This window comes from Nymphalis io, chromosome 16 (genome assembly GCF_905147045.1).
Source record: "Nymphalis io chromosome 16, ilAglIoxx1.1, whole genome shotgun sequence".
Classification (NCBI taxonomy): Eukaryota; Metazoa; Arthropoda; class Insecta; order Lepidoptera; family Nymphalidae; genus Nymphalis; species Nymphalis io.
The window spans coordinates 11,582,014-11,599,694 of record NC_065903.1 but is presented as its reverse complement, the minus strand read 5'-3'; the positions used below and the strand labels follow the sequence as shown (position 1 = coordinate 11,599,694).

The following is a 17,681-nucleotide window of genomic DNA, read 5'->3' as shown; positions in this document are numbered from 1 at the left end:
AGTGGACAATTGTGTCTTCGACTGCGAAACTGATTGTACTTTAAATAAAAACTTGAATCAAACGTGTATATATCAAGATTAGTTGTCGAGGTTAAAAACATTGATACGTATCTAGTATTAAATTATAATAATAGAGTTGTTTTAATTACATTGTCTGTATATATATCTGGCTGATTTTAAAATATATTTTCTTCCAGTCATTATATTAAAAATATTATAATTAGATATTGGGCTTTTCTTCTTAATGCATGTGGCTAACTTTACATATATATTTTTGGGATTGATTATTCAAACCTGTAAACCGGTCTCATACAAAATATAAACAAATTTCAAAATATAAGTAGTGAAAACTCGTATTTGATTTTTACGTTGATAAGTTTTTATTTATTTCTTTAATTAATGTCGTTATTATGGCAAACACCACTTCGCTTTCATGTACGCTACTCGGTAAGAATACTTCCAATTGTATTTGCATCAACGCGCATTAATTCATCGAAGTAGAATGAGAGCCAAACCTTAGTCTTATGCCCTTGCCCAGCTGCGGTACACTTACAATTTTACTTATTAAACATTCACGTAACTGCAAGTGTCATACGAATTATTGCCTTAGTTTACATTTCGTCCGAATCGTAAAACAAGATATAAACATAGATTTATTAGAGGTAAGAAGTAAGTCTATATAATAATTGTTTTAATGTAATTTTTTTTGTGTGTACAGTAATATGTGTAGAATATTTTTTTACCAACATTACTGGTTATGAACAAATTTTTTTTTTGTTTTTTTTAATCGTCTTTGCTGTAATTGTAAGACAGACAATTAGTGCATATTTTGTTTTAATTGAATTATGCAATAGTACTCGCTATTGACGTAATTAGCGAAGTTCCATTTTGTTTTTATTTACAAGATGGCGTAACGTGATATATATTTTGTACAAATACGTCTTATATATTTCGAATTTAAGATAGGTTATTAAGTCAAATATTGACTGGACTAATGTCCGGATTTTGAGAAAATGCGTTCATGCCATGTCCGTGATTTAAAAGTGGGTAATAATAAATTATTAACGATAATAATATTTTTAATGTTTACTTATATGCTTATTTGCCCAATAACGGAGAATTCAGTAACAATTGTCGGCCTTACCTTATAAACGTTTAGCGGGCGATTAGTTAAACAATACTGTGTCTTCTTCTTTCGAATGTCAAATTAATAATGACGGAAAGAGAGAGATCAGTGTTTAACTAAACAGCCGTTAAGCAACGTTTATAAGTAAGCCCGTATATCATCATGTCAACCTACGATAATTGGCTTGCAAACAACTGCTAGTCATTATTAACTAACATACGTCAGGAACGCATTTACCTCAGCAGACTTTAATATTGGTTTATACTTTTAAACCTTATTATAAATTTGTAACGCTTGTACGTGTGGCAATATGTGTGGCGTCAGCATAGTAGGAAAAAGTGTATGCCTTTACCTATTCTAATTGATTAATAATAATATTAACACGTTTATAATTTATTATGTTTGCAACTTGAAGCGCAGGTGTGGTGTAGCATAATAAAAATATTAGTACATAATAAACAGTTAAATCTTCTGTTTTATTAATAAAATATAAAAATATTATAGTGATTGTTTATATTCGTCGGTATTAGTGGTTGTGTGTGAAAATTCAGTTTCAATTTGAAACTTGAAAACGTCCTATGTAATGTTTTTATTTTTAAGTTAAATGCTATAGAATTATACAATATTTTGTTACAACAGAATACCAAGAAAGAAAAAAAAAGCAATGCTCTCCTTTAAAATAAATAATTTGTACATACGATCTTTTGTACAAATAACGTTATTTCGATCTTAAGATCTTTTATATATGTTCAAATTATAGTATTTCAAAAAATAATTATTTCATATAAAGACCATGTGCGTAATATATGTGATATTTAGAATAAGGTCTGTAAATAAAAAGATAAAAAAATATACTTTAGTACCATAGAGAGTATAGAGTTTGAAACAGACATTAAATAGACAGACATATGTTGTAGTATTACAAACATACAAATTAAATTTACGGAATAAGTCATCCGTATGAATCATACCAGAGTCTAAAAGACGTTTAAAAAAATGGTTATTCAATTGAAATTTTAATATCTTGCATTTGGAATGGGAAATGACTTAATAGAACCAATATTATTTTGGATATAAGCATAATCATTGTAAATATCTTTGTTCTTACAACAAATACAATGACTTGAACTGATAAGTAGTCGTAATTCATATGTATATATGAAGTGGTGACACCTGCGCAACTGAAGCGCTTGAATGCGAATATGTGGGAGTAGATTAACAATTGATTCGAGTCATGAGTGTTCGATTTTGATGCACTGTTTATAGCGATTAGAAGTAAGGCTTTGTGTTGTGATTATATATTAGTTTCACTTACAAATTGAGTCGTATAAAATCAAAGGCAGGGACTTGGTGAAGTAAAAAAAAAAACAATCTTCTAAGAGTTATTAATAATGACTGACGTATATATTATGCTGAACTTTTTTATCCTGTGATGTTTTTGATAAAAAACTATAACGTTCTTTCTACATTTTTGTCTATAAATAATTTATGGTAATGTTTGCTATCTTCGATTTTTAAACGACTCGATTTTTTCTAGAAATTTCATGCGCTTTTTTCTTAAGATTGATATGACGTAATATGCTCTTTTAAAAGTTTTTCTAATTATGATGATGAATAATTAGGTCCCTTATTACCCGACTACGGGGAAGCCAATAAATAGTTTACTATGACTTATTTATTTTCGGTTCAGGTAAATATTGTTAGCCGTGTATTTACATATTTTTTATATTGTTTAATTATGATTTTAATAAATAATACGCCATCTTCTTTCTGTCAAGTGTTTTAATTTTAAAAGCAATACTGAATTGTGTATTTTTTTCTTAGCATTGGCTATTCAGTATTACTGTCTCTTTTGTTAATATCGAAATTATTATAGAATTATATTTATATAATTAAATAAAAAAAACTTTCATTGACGTACATAAAACCCGCTACTCGTTACTATCCGAAATATTTAGGGTTTATTGTTACGGACATTTCGTTTTTGCTTTTTGTGTTGTATTTTCTATTGATCGGCGCGAATATTTTTCCGTACCGAAAATTTAAATCACATCAATTATGAACGATGATAATTCTGAAATATAACATAACCTTATCATAGTAAAATACTGTGATGAAAATTGTCCACATTTATTAATTTATTATTGTATTTATAATAAAAACGTGTAATATATTAATAGCATAATACTAGTTTTATTTATTAAAAATTTTCGACTGAAAAACCCAATAACTGTTTATCCTGACCTGGGGTTTACACCCAAGACCTCGGGGTTTGCGGCCTTATATCTTGACCAACCTTAAAAGTACTGCCTATTTCACACAGTCTGTCACAGATTAAGCTTCGAACTGTTATGAAAGGAATGGCTGGGTATTTTTGTAGAGTGGATGTGGAAGATAAATAATAAACGTGATTTAATAACAAGCAAAATTTAATTTACTTCGTTTTTACATTGTGAATAAGGTGGTAATTATAGTGATTATACATCTTAATAAATATATGCGTATAGTGTAAAACTTTTTTATTTATTTACAATAGTCAATCATTCATACGAAATAATAAAAGAAAACGAAAATTCTATTTTTTAATGACTACTTATTTTGTAATAAAAATTCAAATTTAAATTTAGAATCCTTTCTAATTATTTTTTTACAATAAATTTTACATACAAATCAAATACATTTTAATAATTATAATGTTATTTTTTTAACCCACGAAATCAACCAAACATTAAGATTCATGAAGAAAATAATTATATTTATAAACAGCGAGCCTTAACCTAAAAGGTGCACTTTATTCTTAATAATATGTGAATTATTCTTAAATTACTTCAATGGTCCTACAACATGACAATTGATTATTACTTTAATTTGAATTTATAAATTCGTGCCGATAAAATTAACAGTTTTTAACAGGGGTCTTCAAATTACGTTCGCAAGCACAGAATCGGATCAGTGAGCTGAACATGCTTAGTATCGTATTTGTGCGTTTTTTTTTTTAAAACTAGATATAACATTTATCACTTCCAGCCAGTGCTGTTTAGAAAAAGCAGCTAAACACCAATAAAAAAGAAGAAGACAATAAAACAGTTAATTCTTAATAATTTACTATAGATATCAGATTTTCTGCCAATGAAAAAAAAAGGTCAATCGAATATATCTTTTACTTTAAACGGAGAAATGGCTGAAAAGGTCCGATGGTAAAGCTGTCCTTTACATAATTCATAACAAAAAAGGAGGCGCTAATTAAAAAACAGTGAAAAAATAGGAATGAAACAGAAAAATATCCCTCATATAAATGTACTCGTTTATTAGTAAATTTATAATTAATGTAATTTCCAGTGTACTGCGTTATTATAAGATAAACGCTTATCTTTCCTAATATTGACAACCCTGGCATTTGAGCACGTAGTTAGCTAATTACCACAATTTGCTAATTACAATGTGCAATTACATTGCATGGGCATGCGATATATGTGTATACATAATGTCGATTTTCATCTAGATCTAAAGAGCGCAATTTCTGTTCATACAACAATGACATAGTCTGTGTCTATGGTTTGTATAAAGAGAGCCTTACCTTTGTTAAGTTGAGTAAAAACGGCTCTTGGGCTAAATTTTGGAGACCCCTGTCTTGAAAATCGAATATATTGAATAAAAACATTACGTGTTGAAATAAGTTTTAGCTTTCTTGACGTAGTATCTCGCTACAGCACAGCTTTTTATATGTTATTATTTTGTGATCGTATGTGCTTCTTAAATCTAAATATGTTATTTAATTTAAGGTATTGCTTATAAGAATAAGGTCATAAGGTGCTTCTGATTTTTTATTTTAATAGTATTTTTGATATTATGATGGGATAAACTACTGGTAGTAAATAATATACTACTTCTAAATCTACGTAATATTAAAAGGTCATTGCGATTTAATTCGTTGAATTAATTTGAACGTGTTGAATCGATTAACAATAATTCATATACAATCATATCGACGTCCCCCATTCAATGATCCAGTATATACAAAACTGATTTTTCAGGATATAATATTTTGTGTTTTTTGATTTTATCTTCTCAAAATTCATTATTACGACAGCATCAATGTGTGAAATGAAAGCAATTTTTCGTATACTGTTAGTTTACAGGTTTAGCGTTCAATTGTATATTCAAAGACTTTATATAAAATAAATACTACGTAAAATATCTTTGTAACATTTTAACAAAAACTGTATCTTAATTTAGTGAACAATTCAAATTATTATTAGAACTATTGTTTGATTTTGGTTATCGTGATAAAATTGACAAATTGAATAGGGTACCTATTTACTTAATAGGTTCAGTATTAAGCACTATTATTGTTTAAAAATCAAATATTGCTATTGTTCTATCGTTTTGGTAAAACGTGTCATTTTCCTTGTTTCACAATTCACTGCAATAACTTAACATTTTTAGAATAATATTACTAAACCGAATAACAGATACGAAAGTAGAAACGCGATAACGTAAAGCTTTATTTTTTATGTTAAATAGTTCCGTGGAAAAAAAAATCTATAAAGATTTTTTAAATGAAAGAACCATAGGAAAAATTTGCATTTATGGTATTTCAACAGATGCTAAATTGATTATAAAAATAATTTCCAATAAAATATTTTTGGGAGAGGGCGTCGATATACATACAATGTTGTTTAATGACACTGGCATTAAATATACTTTACATTAATTTATATTATGGGGGCATCGTAATTAGGATTTTATACAATTTTATTTTTTCCAACGATTAGCTTTACTAAGAGAATAGCATTGTACTGGTGCGCTGCAATTTTAAGTATTATTTTTTTTAATTCTCAATAGTACGTATAGCTAGCAAATAGAATAAAAATAAGCAACAAACCATAGTTTTGTAGGATTCGAAGAAAAGGTGAAAAGAGTGGTAATTTTAGTGAAAGTTTAAGATGAAAAATGCTACGATTAATATTATTTTTAAATTTTATAGTACTAAGAAATATAGTGCAAGAGAATTTTAAGAAAAAATTAAGAATAAGTTTTAGAAAATCAGTCTCCACAAACAGGCCATTATTTTAATTTTTATAGTAAAACTAATAAGACGATATTAAGCCATAGATATATATTTATATTAAAAACATAATTAAAAAAATATCTAAGACCTAACAAGATGTTTTCGTTTGCAAGCATGTTTTTCTAAAGATAAATAATTATGGGTGCTACGTATGATTTAGGTACTTATAGTTTAAGCAATTAAAGATTTATCACTTATAATATAACCTGCATTATAATTATTAATACCTACATCTATGCTCATGTTTACTTATAAGAAATAAAAAATGTTACACGATAAATTATTAAGTTTCTTATTACTTTCGTTCGTTATGGCGACATTCTGCGCAACTAAGGCGCAAAACATTCTGCCAATGTCACTTACGATAGAGCAGAGAATAATTAAATGTAGACATTGAAACATTAATGCAACTGATACACACACAAACGTCAGTCTTTAAACTATTTAAATCACATTATTATTGCTGGGTGTAGTACTAAATTTCTTTTTTTATAATTTTATAATTTTACAAATGTAAAACTTGTTTCATATTTAATGAAATATGGTAAATAGCAAAGTATTTTAAACTTCATTTTCCATTGGAATGCCATTTTAAGATTACAAAGTACAAGTTTTCAATTTGTATATATTAATAATTATTTTTGATTTTTTTTTTAATTCTATAGAGCGATTTATTCTATGACAATATGTATTCGATGAAAACAATAATAATAAAGCCAGGAACACACGTGCCCCCACAATGCCAATTACCAACTCCTTGTACATGTGAGCTACTATCTTACATGGCATGCGATGTGAGGCGGCGGCGATGAGTATCTTGAAATCTCATACTAAAAGTAATGTACGCCAGTAGTTGGCAAGACGCTGCCGAATTGACTTTCTGAATCTTTAACCATGTTAACTAACCGAATGGTTATATTGCGCAGAGTTATCTTATTCTTGTTCCTTTCTGTTTTTATTTGTTCTCTATCCTATTATTTCATTTTTTAGCTTTATATTTCTATGTGCCAGCTACTGGCATAAGCTTTTTTTGGTATGCCACCTACGTTTGTAGCACGCTGTATTCTCAATTACGCGTCAACAAATTACACAAAAGTAACCATAAAGGAATATGTTTTTTTGCCCTTTTTAGAATTTTATTTTTGTATATATTGTTATAATGGACATATGTACGACGATAGTTATGAGTTGCACATAGAGATCATTGTGGTCTAATTCATCTACTAGCATTATAGATATATATATGATTAACTACATTCACACAATATATTGTATATAAGAGTAATAGTAATTGTGCTTTTTGGTATACCATTTTTTTTGGGCCTTTCGATTTGTTTTTTTTTTCTTAGAAACTACCGATTCACAAGTCTTTTAGCAAATACACTTACAAAGAAAGAACAAAAAAATTCTCTCGAATCTGGTATTTACAATTAACAAACAATAATTTATGTATTTACAAAGTAGCAAATAGTGCACAAAAGACAATTCACAAAATATGCATTTGAGCAATACCTTTGAAAATATTTACAAAAAAACATTATCGTATATTATATATTATTATTAATGACAAATTAAAGCGAGGTGTTTTATGCTAAACACAGGATATAACAGGGAAAGTGCGTTTGAGTATGTTCGGATACAGATGAGAACGTATATAGATAATTTCAATGGGATGCAGATAATTTCAATGGGTTAGATCCCATTGAAATTATCTACTCTGGCGTCTCGTTCATTCAATTCGGACACCAGCGACCTAATATAACCGCTCACTACAATTATGGAGGGTAGTGGTAAGAACTCTCATACGAGGCGCCTATTGCAAAAATATCAATAATAACCTGGCAATCCGAGTGAGGTCTGAAATAGGTCTACTTACTAATTAACTGAAATAATCCAAAGAAATATAGTTAAATATCGAAATAGATTGATACGAGTTATCATTAAGATGCAGTAAATGAATAGTGAGCTGACAACATCGTAAATTAACATATAAAAAACTTGCCTATAACGAAATCTTAAAGTTTATGAATATTTTTCTTGACAAAGCGATGTTCTTTTTACTCCATTTTATTTTGTACCTACACGAAGAGAACCCGCATGACCTCTACCTTCCATTGTTCTGATACTCATTGAAAGATCAAATAGCAATATCATTTAATATTTCAGAAAGAAAGTTTTTATGAAATTCTAATAATATCCTAATTTACCCTAACGCACTTTATTTTCGTAAGTATGAGTAAGATTCGCTAACTTAATAAAATATTACTTTTATTCATAAGATAGTTTATTCTATTAAACTCTAATATCTAATTATAATAAAACATTTACGACTTATAAAATGAATTATTGCTATTCGAAATATATTTACAAAAATTTTAAGTTACATAGAAAAATTTAAGACATCAAAACGTAACGAAAGTGAAATGATAGTTTGTAAGTTATTAAAAATTACGTTTAACTCTACGCAATAACAACATATCTACTTTTACGCGTCTTTATATTATATCACATTAGATTAGAATCTTGTATAACTTTCAATTCGTCGCCATGTTTAGACGCTAGCATTATTGGTAAATGTTTTTTCCGATAATATTACTTTAACATATTAACGTACATTATCGCTCGATTAACAGTTAATAAATAAATTATAAGTCTGAATAAGAGACAGAAAATTCATCAAACCATTCATTCACTCACCAACGAAACATCAAAATCAATCCGAATTATCGTGTCCCGGGGCAGCACTAAACGTCCTTGTTTCATCGTTCAAAAGCGACCTATCATAGCGCCGCTGTCTCGTTATTTTAGGCCTTGCCGCTCCCAGCAGAGGAGCGGATATTGCGTGAGCGGGCATGCCACTAAGATCCTTCCTCCCTTGAAGCAGGGGTGAAGTGACACTCGAGGACTCGTCTCCTTCGTCGTCTGATATCGCAGGGTAGGTTTCTTTCAGTTTTAGATGTGTTTCTATACGACGAAGAAACCTGGAAAGTGTTATATTTCTGACTGAATGAAGAAATAATTTAGAAATTAACGTACAAAGTAATCACTTTTATGTAACATATTTGTCTTTATATACAGGTATGAATTAATTTTCTTAGATTTCCATGTTGAATGAAATGAATCACATAATATTAACCCAGTGCACTAGATTTCATTCTATCCCACAGGTGCCAAAGTATGAGAGATTTTGTGTAGAGCTGTTAATACATTTAAACGTCGTTGATCCTAAACCTGTCGAGTAAAACTGCCGGCCATTGAGAGAATAAAGTGCGCCTGTTGTTGCGCACATACATATTTGTTGTACTATAATATCTCCATGGATGGCGTGTCTGCGATTAGATATGGTGGCCGAAATTTAATAACAAGTAATATTTTTGCTAGTGTATGTAGTGTATAATTTTATTTATTTTTTTAAATATATTAGGTTATTTTTTATTAAGCTAAAAAACTTGAAAGTTTATACTAAACCTTATTTGGTGGCCGATAGTCCGTAGCTTGCTTACTTTGACCGGTTTCCGCGAGTCTTCCGTCAGGTCCAGATTCGAAGAAATCTTTGATGTTGTGTCCTGTAATATAGCCCTATTTTTATTAACGAACAATTACATATTATTATATAATTATAATAATTTAATATTTTACACAATTATTTCTTGATAATTTATTATTAAATGTTAAAGTAAATTCGTGTTTAATACAGACACAAAAATTAATATTACTTTAAATTTAAAAAATAAGAAAAAAATCGAAGAAAAATAATAAAAAGCGACGTTAAGACGCAATAGCAATAATATAAATGAAGAAAATAATCAGAAAAATAAAACGTGTCCCCTAAAATCTTATACTGACTGTGATTATATAAGACTTGAATAGAATCATATTAACTTTTACCCATTCAAAGGCATGGTGTGTAAAAGTTTTATTTCTTGGACCACCTGTTTAGTCAGACAGAAGTCGAGAAAACTGTTATCGAGTTTGTATATGCATTATACATACATATAATTATAGTCTTTACAATGACAGTCAGTATACAGGTCTACTCAGAATCACCTCAGAGCTCCTGCATTTTTGCCGCCGCAGAGGTTTCTTGACTCTCATCGTGTCTGGCTGCAAATATACTATACGTTGCGAAAACTGAATATAACAAGCGGAACACATCACATTGAAAAATACACTTGGCAAAGCGAATAATAAAATATTTTTTGTTGAGGCGAGATTGTGCAGTGGATGTTACTTTGGGGTGCATGTCAGTCACCTCCACGTGGTGCACCCTGGGCAACGGGGTCGACAAGCAATCCGATGTTTTTTCCGGATTGCTTGTCGACCGCGGCTGAGACTGACACGGCGGAAGTGCCACGGGCCGCTCCTGGTACTTTACACTTTTATTGCTTCTCCAGCAATGAACTATAAACATACTTTGGATGTTGGTATTCCTTTATTGATTACGGAATCTGCGGTTAAACTACTTATTTCCACTTAATCAGATTATCGGTTATTTATTTGAAATAGGAAATTATTACGAATAAAACTAATCAGCATTTCAATGTATGAAATAATTTGATTTAAATGTAGAATTGATTTAAAGTGTTATGATATCTTTCTGACTGATTGCGGCCATTCTTAACTAGCTAACTAACTTCTTAACTGCGCATGGCAAATAGTGTACAAAATTTTGTGTAAACAGAAGAATCCTAAATGAAAGAAAACCTAATAACTTTTTTGTTGACCGGCCGACCCGACAGGCTCTCTGTAAATGCACCCTTACATTACGTTACATTACATTAAGGCAACGAGGAAGCTGAAATATGTATATGTACCTTTGTTACTGTTTTAAGTTCACTGAAATTGTTTCGTTGTTTACCAATATCTCTTTTCTCTTCAAATTTGAATAAGCAATTGACAACGAAACATTCTTTCCTGTTGTAAATAAAACATTAAAAGCGAAAGCTAATCAAACAACAATTAATATAGTACTGATATTGTGCGTTTAAATAAACATTTGTTTAATATCTCTGATTATTTAAAAAAAAATAAACATTGAATTAAAATTAAATAACTAGTTACGTTGAATTTTAGGTGTCATTATTTAATTAATAAATATGAATTTCCAACGTTTCCGACATTTATCCTTTATAAATATCTGTCTATTTTAATGATAACCAAAATATAATTTGTAATATTTATAATATTATTTTTATTGTCATGAACATGAAATTTCATATTTAGTGCCTTTAGAATTTATTGTTTTTTCGTCAAACAATGATAAGCAATATGACATTTAAAACTGAGTTAATCGTAAATAATAAATAATATTAAATAAATAAGATCAACCTTGATTTTCGGTCAGGATAGGTTATCTTATTTTATATAACCTGCATGTCCATATCTGGTAATCTGAATTCTCTGGCTGATGCAACAGATGCAACAGACGCGTTGGAAATTGACTCTTCAGAAGACGACGAAGTAGCCAGTGCTGGCGCTTGCGATCTAGATCTGCGTCTCCCTGACTTTCGACCTCGATTGCAACAGGGCACCTGCAAATGTAACAAAATCAAAGGAAGATTCAATATTCCACCACAATAGCAATAAAAATCTTTTATATTTACTTTATTTATTAAAATAATTGATAGTACATTTACTTACTTACTACTTGTTACTTATTCCTACTGAATTCTTTATCCGCCAATTTTGAGAAGTATACCATAGATTGGATGTTAATAATGAAAGTAAAATATTTTGAGAGAAGTATACCATAGATTGGATGTTAATAATGAAAGTAAAATTAAAAATAAAAGAATGCATAAATACAATGTGAATTATATATACATATATTTATACATACACGAACATCAAAAATATGCATACTTGGACATAATAATACTTACTTCTAATAAATTGTGCATTGAATGCGGCATATGAGGTAAAGTCGATTTGGCTGTGCCCGATGGTTCATGTGATGTCGTTCTTGACGTTCTTCTGTCTCTTCTTCTTCCAGCTTTTCTGTGAGGACTGCTTCCGTTCTTGCAACTACCACCTTTCACACATTCTGAACTCGGAAAATCGTAAAGTCCATCGGAGTCTGTAAAAGGTAACTGACGGCCGTAAAACTGCGGGGAGAATAAACCGAGACCGGTTTTATCACTTAAAGGACTCTCACTTCTTGAACTAACAGGACTCAATGGACGACTGCAATCAGAAAAGAGGATTGGTGGTTTTAAGCTAACCTTTTCATCGAGACCTCTTTCAACACTTATGCATTTCACTATTGTACATTTTGTAACACCACTCGGTGAACACATTGCTGCTTGTGGTATCTCTAAAGTTTCCTTTAAAACAGATAAATTCGCTAATTCTTTTGCACTAGAAGGTATATCATCTACTCTTTCATCTGTGCCTATCCCTTCATCGTTTGATTCTAACAACGGATCATCAGATAAAGTCTCCGAATCTGATCGACCTCGTCTCTTTTCATTTCCTCCATCATTAGATGTAGCTGGACTTGAATTCGTTTTCATTAGAGCCCTTCTTCTAGATTGAAAACAAGAGGGACCACCTCCTGAACCTGGATCTTCCATTTCTGACGGACATAAAGGATTGCTTGAACCACATCTTGAAGGACCTGGACTTGCCATAGAGCTGTACCCGGATGATGATAAGTTAGATTCAGAGGGAGCTCTTTCGCCTCTTGCTGACATGGAAAATGGGCTTAAGTAGCACATGTTTGCTGTCGGTGGCGGCGGCCTTGGTGATAAAGGTTCATCGGATTCCTCACTTGCATTATATGTGACTGTTATTAGTGGAGGTGGTTGAAAGTCTAAATGCGGGGGCGTTCTTCGTGGTGGTGGTGATCCAGGAGACGGACGTTCAATAGTGAGAACAGGAACTCTAAGAGATGGTGGAGCAGGTGAAGGAGATGATAGTTCCCTTTCAGAATCTTGACTATGCGTGACGCTAGGACTCGGTGAATCAGTCACTTGGGTGGACGGTGTCGGTGTATCAGTACTCAAAGCCGGCTGTCGTAGCTGTAAATGAAATTTATGTGTGATGTACATATTACATTACTAGTAGTTTTTTAGGGTATTTAATTATACCTTCAATCTTAGTCCAGATGTCGGTCGTTCAACTTTATCATCTAATTCATCTTCACTCTGTGATATACATGTGATTGTTGAATCACTTTTCAAATCTGTCTCCATTCTTGCACGGGGCATACGAGGCGAAGGTAAAGGTGTTGGTAAAGGAGTGGGAAGAGGTGTAGGGAGTGGAGTTGGAAGTTCACGTATTGGAGATAGACATTTATTTATACTACTAGGCACTTCGAGAAGGATGGAAGGTGGATGGAGTAAGTTACCAGACGATGTTTGCTTGTGTGAGCTAAGAGGATCTACAACCTAAAATAATTTTATATATGGTGTTATTATTTTTATTTAATATTTTCATGAATACATTATTTTTCAAATATTTACCTGTATTTCTATAGTAGTATGTGGTCTTGCCACGGGTGAATCAGGTGCAAGTGATGGGATGTGTGAAGAAGCGATAGATATATCATCTGCATCCGCTGTATCATCTTGAGGAGAAGACGCCGTTGGAGTACTAGAAGCGGATATACCACCAGATGACGCCCGAGAAACTATCGCTGTTGACGATGAAAAATTTCTGAACATGGCCAATATCGAATCTGCGCTTGAAATCTTTGGTGTTCTACAAAATGTAAAGAAAAAATGATATAAGTATTTAGATAAGTATTTATGCCGATCCATAACTTCTTTATCTTATATTACCTGGAATACTTCTTAAGGGCTGATTGAGCTAGCGTCAAATCAAGACTTGACATTGAATCACTACCCTGATTACTGGATGTACTGTGAGGTGATCTAACTTCTACTCCAGGCGAAGGTGGCGTACTAGAAGCTTTAGTTTTAATAGTTCTATCTGCTATAACCGCCATTGGTATCGCAATTGTATTAACCATATCTACGTCAGAGCTAGAACTCATTTCTGCTGAAACTTTGTTTAGTAACCTTGCAAAAGTAACTTTTTTCTCTAATTTTGGGTCAGATATTTGTCGCATCGAAGGGGATGTAGAGGGCGACGATGCTTCACTAGCAAATGACGTATCTTTGTTATCTATTCCATATTCTACAAAAGCTGGTGCGCTTTCTACAGTGCTTAATGTTCTTTTTTCAGACATCTGAATTAATTCCCCCATCGTTATTTTCTTCGAATGATCATTAGCTGGTGCTGGGCTTATGAGTTGTTGTAAAATTTGCTTTTTTTCTGCTGCATTTTTCTTTGTTGGGGTTGAATTATTACGTTTCTTACGAGGTGACGGTGACCCTGTACAACATATTATTAATGTAATATAAATTCATATAATAAAAAATCTATGAAAGCTACGACACTGATGTTCATGATAAATAATATACCATAAGATAGAATGATTATTCACAAAATTTATTTGAAAAGAACGTTAGCTTGAAAGGCTTTATCAAGTAAACACTATCATGCCTTTAAAATATTATTACCAAGAAGTAAGTGCATCTAATGGAAGCCAATTCTTTAGGTTAGGGTGCCATTAAAGAAAGTGTATATTTAAACGTGCCAATTTTAATTGTGTTATGATTTGTACTGTGTAAAATAGTTTCATCAATCCAATTTTTAGACAAAGGGAAATGAACATCTAATGATTGTATAGCTATAGTGTTTGATTAGTGAATAAGTGTTGAATGACTTCAATTGAACATTTATTACTAAATTTAAATATATTTATTATACCTATACAATCGTAAAGGACAAAGTTATACGTCGTGATTCTAAAATACACTATATTAGACATATAATTCTTAGAGATTGATAAAGAGTATTAGGAAGTAAATATCTCAACAATAATGATTAACTTAAATAGCGCAGAACAATGTCCAGAGCATGCTAAAGCAACATTCAATTCAATATTAAAATCCAAATTTTTTATCGTCAATAACTGTTAATAAAAATAATAGATAGGTTTTAAGATAAAAAAAAATATATATATAAAAAGTTTGTATAATATTGACGATAAAAAATATGTTGAAAAATTTGGACGATCTAAAAAGGTGCTAACGAAGGAAGGAGCGTCTACACAGTAGTTGCTTATAAGATGTAAATGCATAGTTAAGGGTGCATACATTTATGTATCGTTGGTCTGTAGCGAGACCGTTAAAAGGATAGCATTCCACACCAAGTATCAAGACAGCAAGGGTACATTCAAGACATTTAGCTCAGTTACACCGCGCGCTCCGCTATGCTTGACAGATGTTTGCGAACATGACGTGAGGAACACTGAATGAATGAGCGCTATGAACCTTGATAATGTCTGATGAAGCGTAAAACAAACCAGTAGCACGAAATAGAAATGTCCTGGCAAAATTATAACAAAATTGATACATGAAGTACACCTGAGAAAAAAATGTCGACGTAAAAGGTAGAAAAAAAATATAGCAAGGATTTAGACATATAAATATCAACACTGAAATATTCAAAACCGAATGAAAACAAAGATCGAGAAATGAAGCAATAGAAATATGACAAACGACAATGAATGGCTTTATTTTTAATGAAGAACGAAAACATATGAGTCCGATCGCGGAGTGCACGGGTAGGAGCGCGCTCCACTCCTTACGTCCGGGCGGCGGCTTTAAGAGATCGTCCAAACTAAAGGTGCGCGCGGCCCGCGGGTGCGCGAGCCCCGACACGGACGGCTTGCGGATACCCAGCCGCGTGAGCAGCGTGCGGTGCGGCGCCTCGCTCGCGCCCCTCGCTGTGGACAAACGCGCAGTCACTAGCGCCGCAGGGCTCCGCCTGCGGCACCGCGGCGTACCGCCCCGGACCGCGCCCGAGCCCCCGCGCGCCGCCCCGCGACGCTAGCGCCACCACATCAAGCCGGGATATATAACCGAGCGATTTTATGGACACATTAATAAGAGAATAATAATTAGGTTGGAAAAGGGACACTCATTTGTTTAGGAGTAAGATATTTATCAAAGCTACACATTATACCACCGTAATAATAAGTGATTATTTAAATAATAGCTAGCACATTGCGAGCATTATATTTTCATAAAATGGAGTTTTCGCCATACATACGGGCATATATATTTGTTTATATCCCGGCCATTAAATAAAGCCTTATTAAAGCCAATCTTGACACAATTGTTTTATCTTGAAAATACATAAGTAAATAAAATAGCTCGTACATTACAAAATTATACTCATTCGCTGAAACCATGTTTTTATAATAAGAATATAATTAATATGATTTAAATAAGCACACTAAATCCAGTTTCCACTCTTACAGCAACCTGCATTGGAGCAGCGTGGTGGAATAAGCTCCAATCTTTCTACTAAAACGGAGAGGAGGCCTTAGCCCAGTAGTGGGACATTCACAGGCTGTTTACTTTACTCAATCCAGGGAATTTTCCTACTATATGACATATTTAGCATCTGATATATTATTATTTTTATTAATTAATTATACATAATTTATAAATATGTTATACTTGAAGAGATATTTCAATATAATTTTATCTGGACACTTATAACCATTAAAGAATAAATAATCATAAAACAAGCTAAAATAATTGTGTTCATTGTGAATATCAAAAACTTTACAAAAGAATAAAAACTATATTTTTACTTATTACTTACACGTATAAATTTTTCATTATTTTTCGTAAAGTAATGATCAGTTTTTGATATCGCTTGATAACATAGAAAGAAATAAGACATATAAGAAACAAATTACTGAAAAGGTGTCTTACCATCCGAGAGACAGTGCGTTAGAAAATACATAAATGCGGAAAAATTTGATAAAACATACATCGAAGCATTAATGTACGGTGAGGATCTATGAATTATTAATTTGTTTTAGATTTGTGTTTAATAAAAATTGTGAAAGCTGTTATATTGGTAGTGTGCTATTCGTATATTTTATTATTAATATTTTTTCTAATTTCTTTCCGTGTTTCATTGAAGCCTAAAGATTTGTCCTCCAAATGTGATTTTTAAATATTATGTTCAACTTACGTCTTGCGCATCTGTCGGCTTCCTCGGCGAGGAGTTTTTCTATCTTCTCTGGGAAGTGTCGTTTGGCGCACCACACCAAGCCGATCATACCGAGGACCACAAACACCGCGAATAGACCGAGCCAAAAAGGTTCTTGCATCATTCGTGTGCCAAGGCCGACGATGTTCGGTGTTGGATTTGGAATTTCACACCTGGAACATGTCCACCGGAATTCACGGCGTTATTGTTTACGAGTTGATTTTATTTAATATTTCGTGTTAATATAACAATATCAAGAACTGCTGTTTTGCGGTAGAATATCTGATGAGTAGGTGGTACCTACCCAGACGAGCTTTGCACAAAGCCCTACCACCAGTAAAATACCATTGTGCCAATATACTTTGGTTCTCTTAAGTTTTTTCGCTATTTGTAAAATATTTTAAA

General features: G+C 31.9%; 1 protein-coding gene across 1 annotated transcript in view; it reads right to left on the bottom strand.

Moving 5' to 3' along the window:
- Nucleotides 1-8,749: 8,749 nt before the first annotated feature.
- Nucleotides 8,750-17,681, bottom strand: part of LOC126774534 (uncharacterized) — a 203,717-nt gene continuing 194,785 nt past the window's right edge. The window contains exons 22-31 of the mRNA XM_050496097.1: nt 17,259-17,449; nt 15,856-15,993; nt 13,979-14,534; nt 13,661-13,898; nt 13,286-13,585; nt 12,080-13,216; nt 11,567-11,728; nt 10,245-10,301; nt 9,666-9,763; nt 8,750-9,178 (exon numbers count right to left, since the gene is read on the bottom strand). Of these exons, the coding sequence (XP_050352054.1) occupies nt 8,911-9,178; nt 9,666-9,763; nt 10,245-10,301; nt 11,567-11,728; nt 12,080-13,216; nt 13,286-13,585; nt 13,661-13,898; nt 13,979-14,534; nt 15,856-15,993; nt 17,259-17,449 (3,145 nt within the window). The 3' untranslated portion in view covers nt 8,750-8,910. The remainder of the gene's footprint in view (nt 9,179-9,665; nt 9,764-10,244; nt 10,302-11,566; nt 11,729-12,079; nt 13,217-13,285; nt 13,586-13,660; nt 13,899-13,978; nt 14,535-15,855; nt 15,994-17,258; nt 17,450-17,681) is intronic.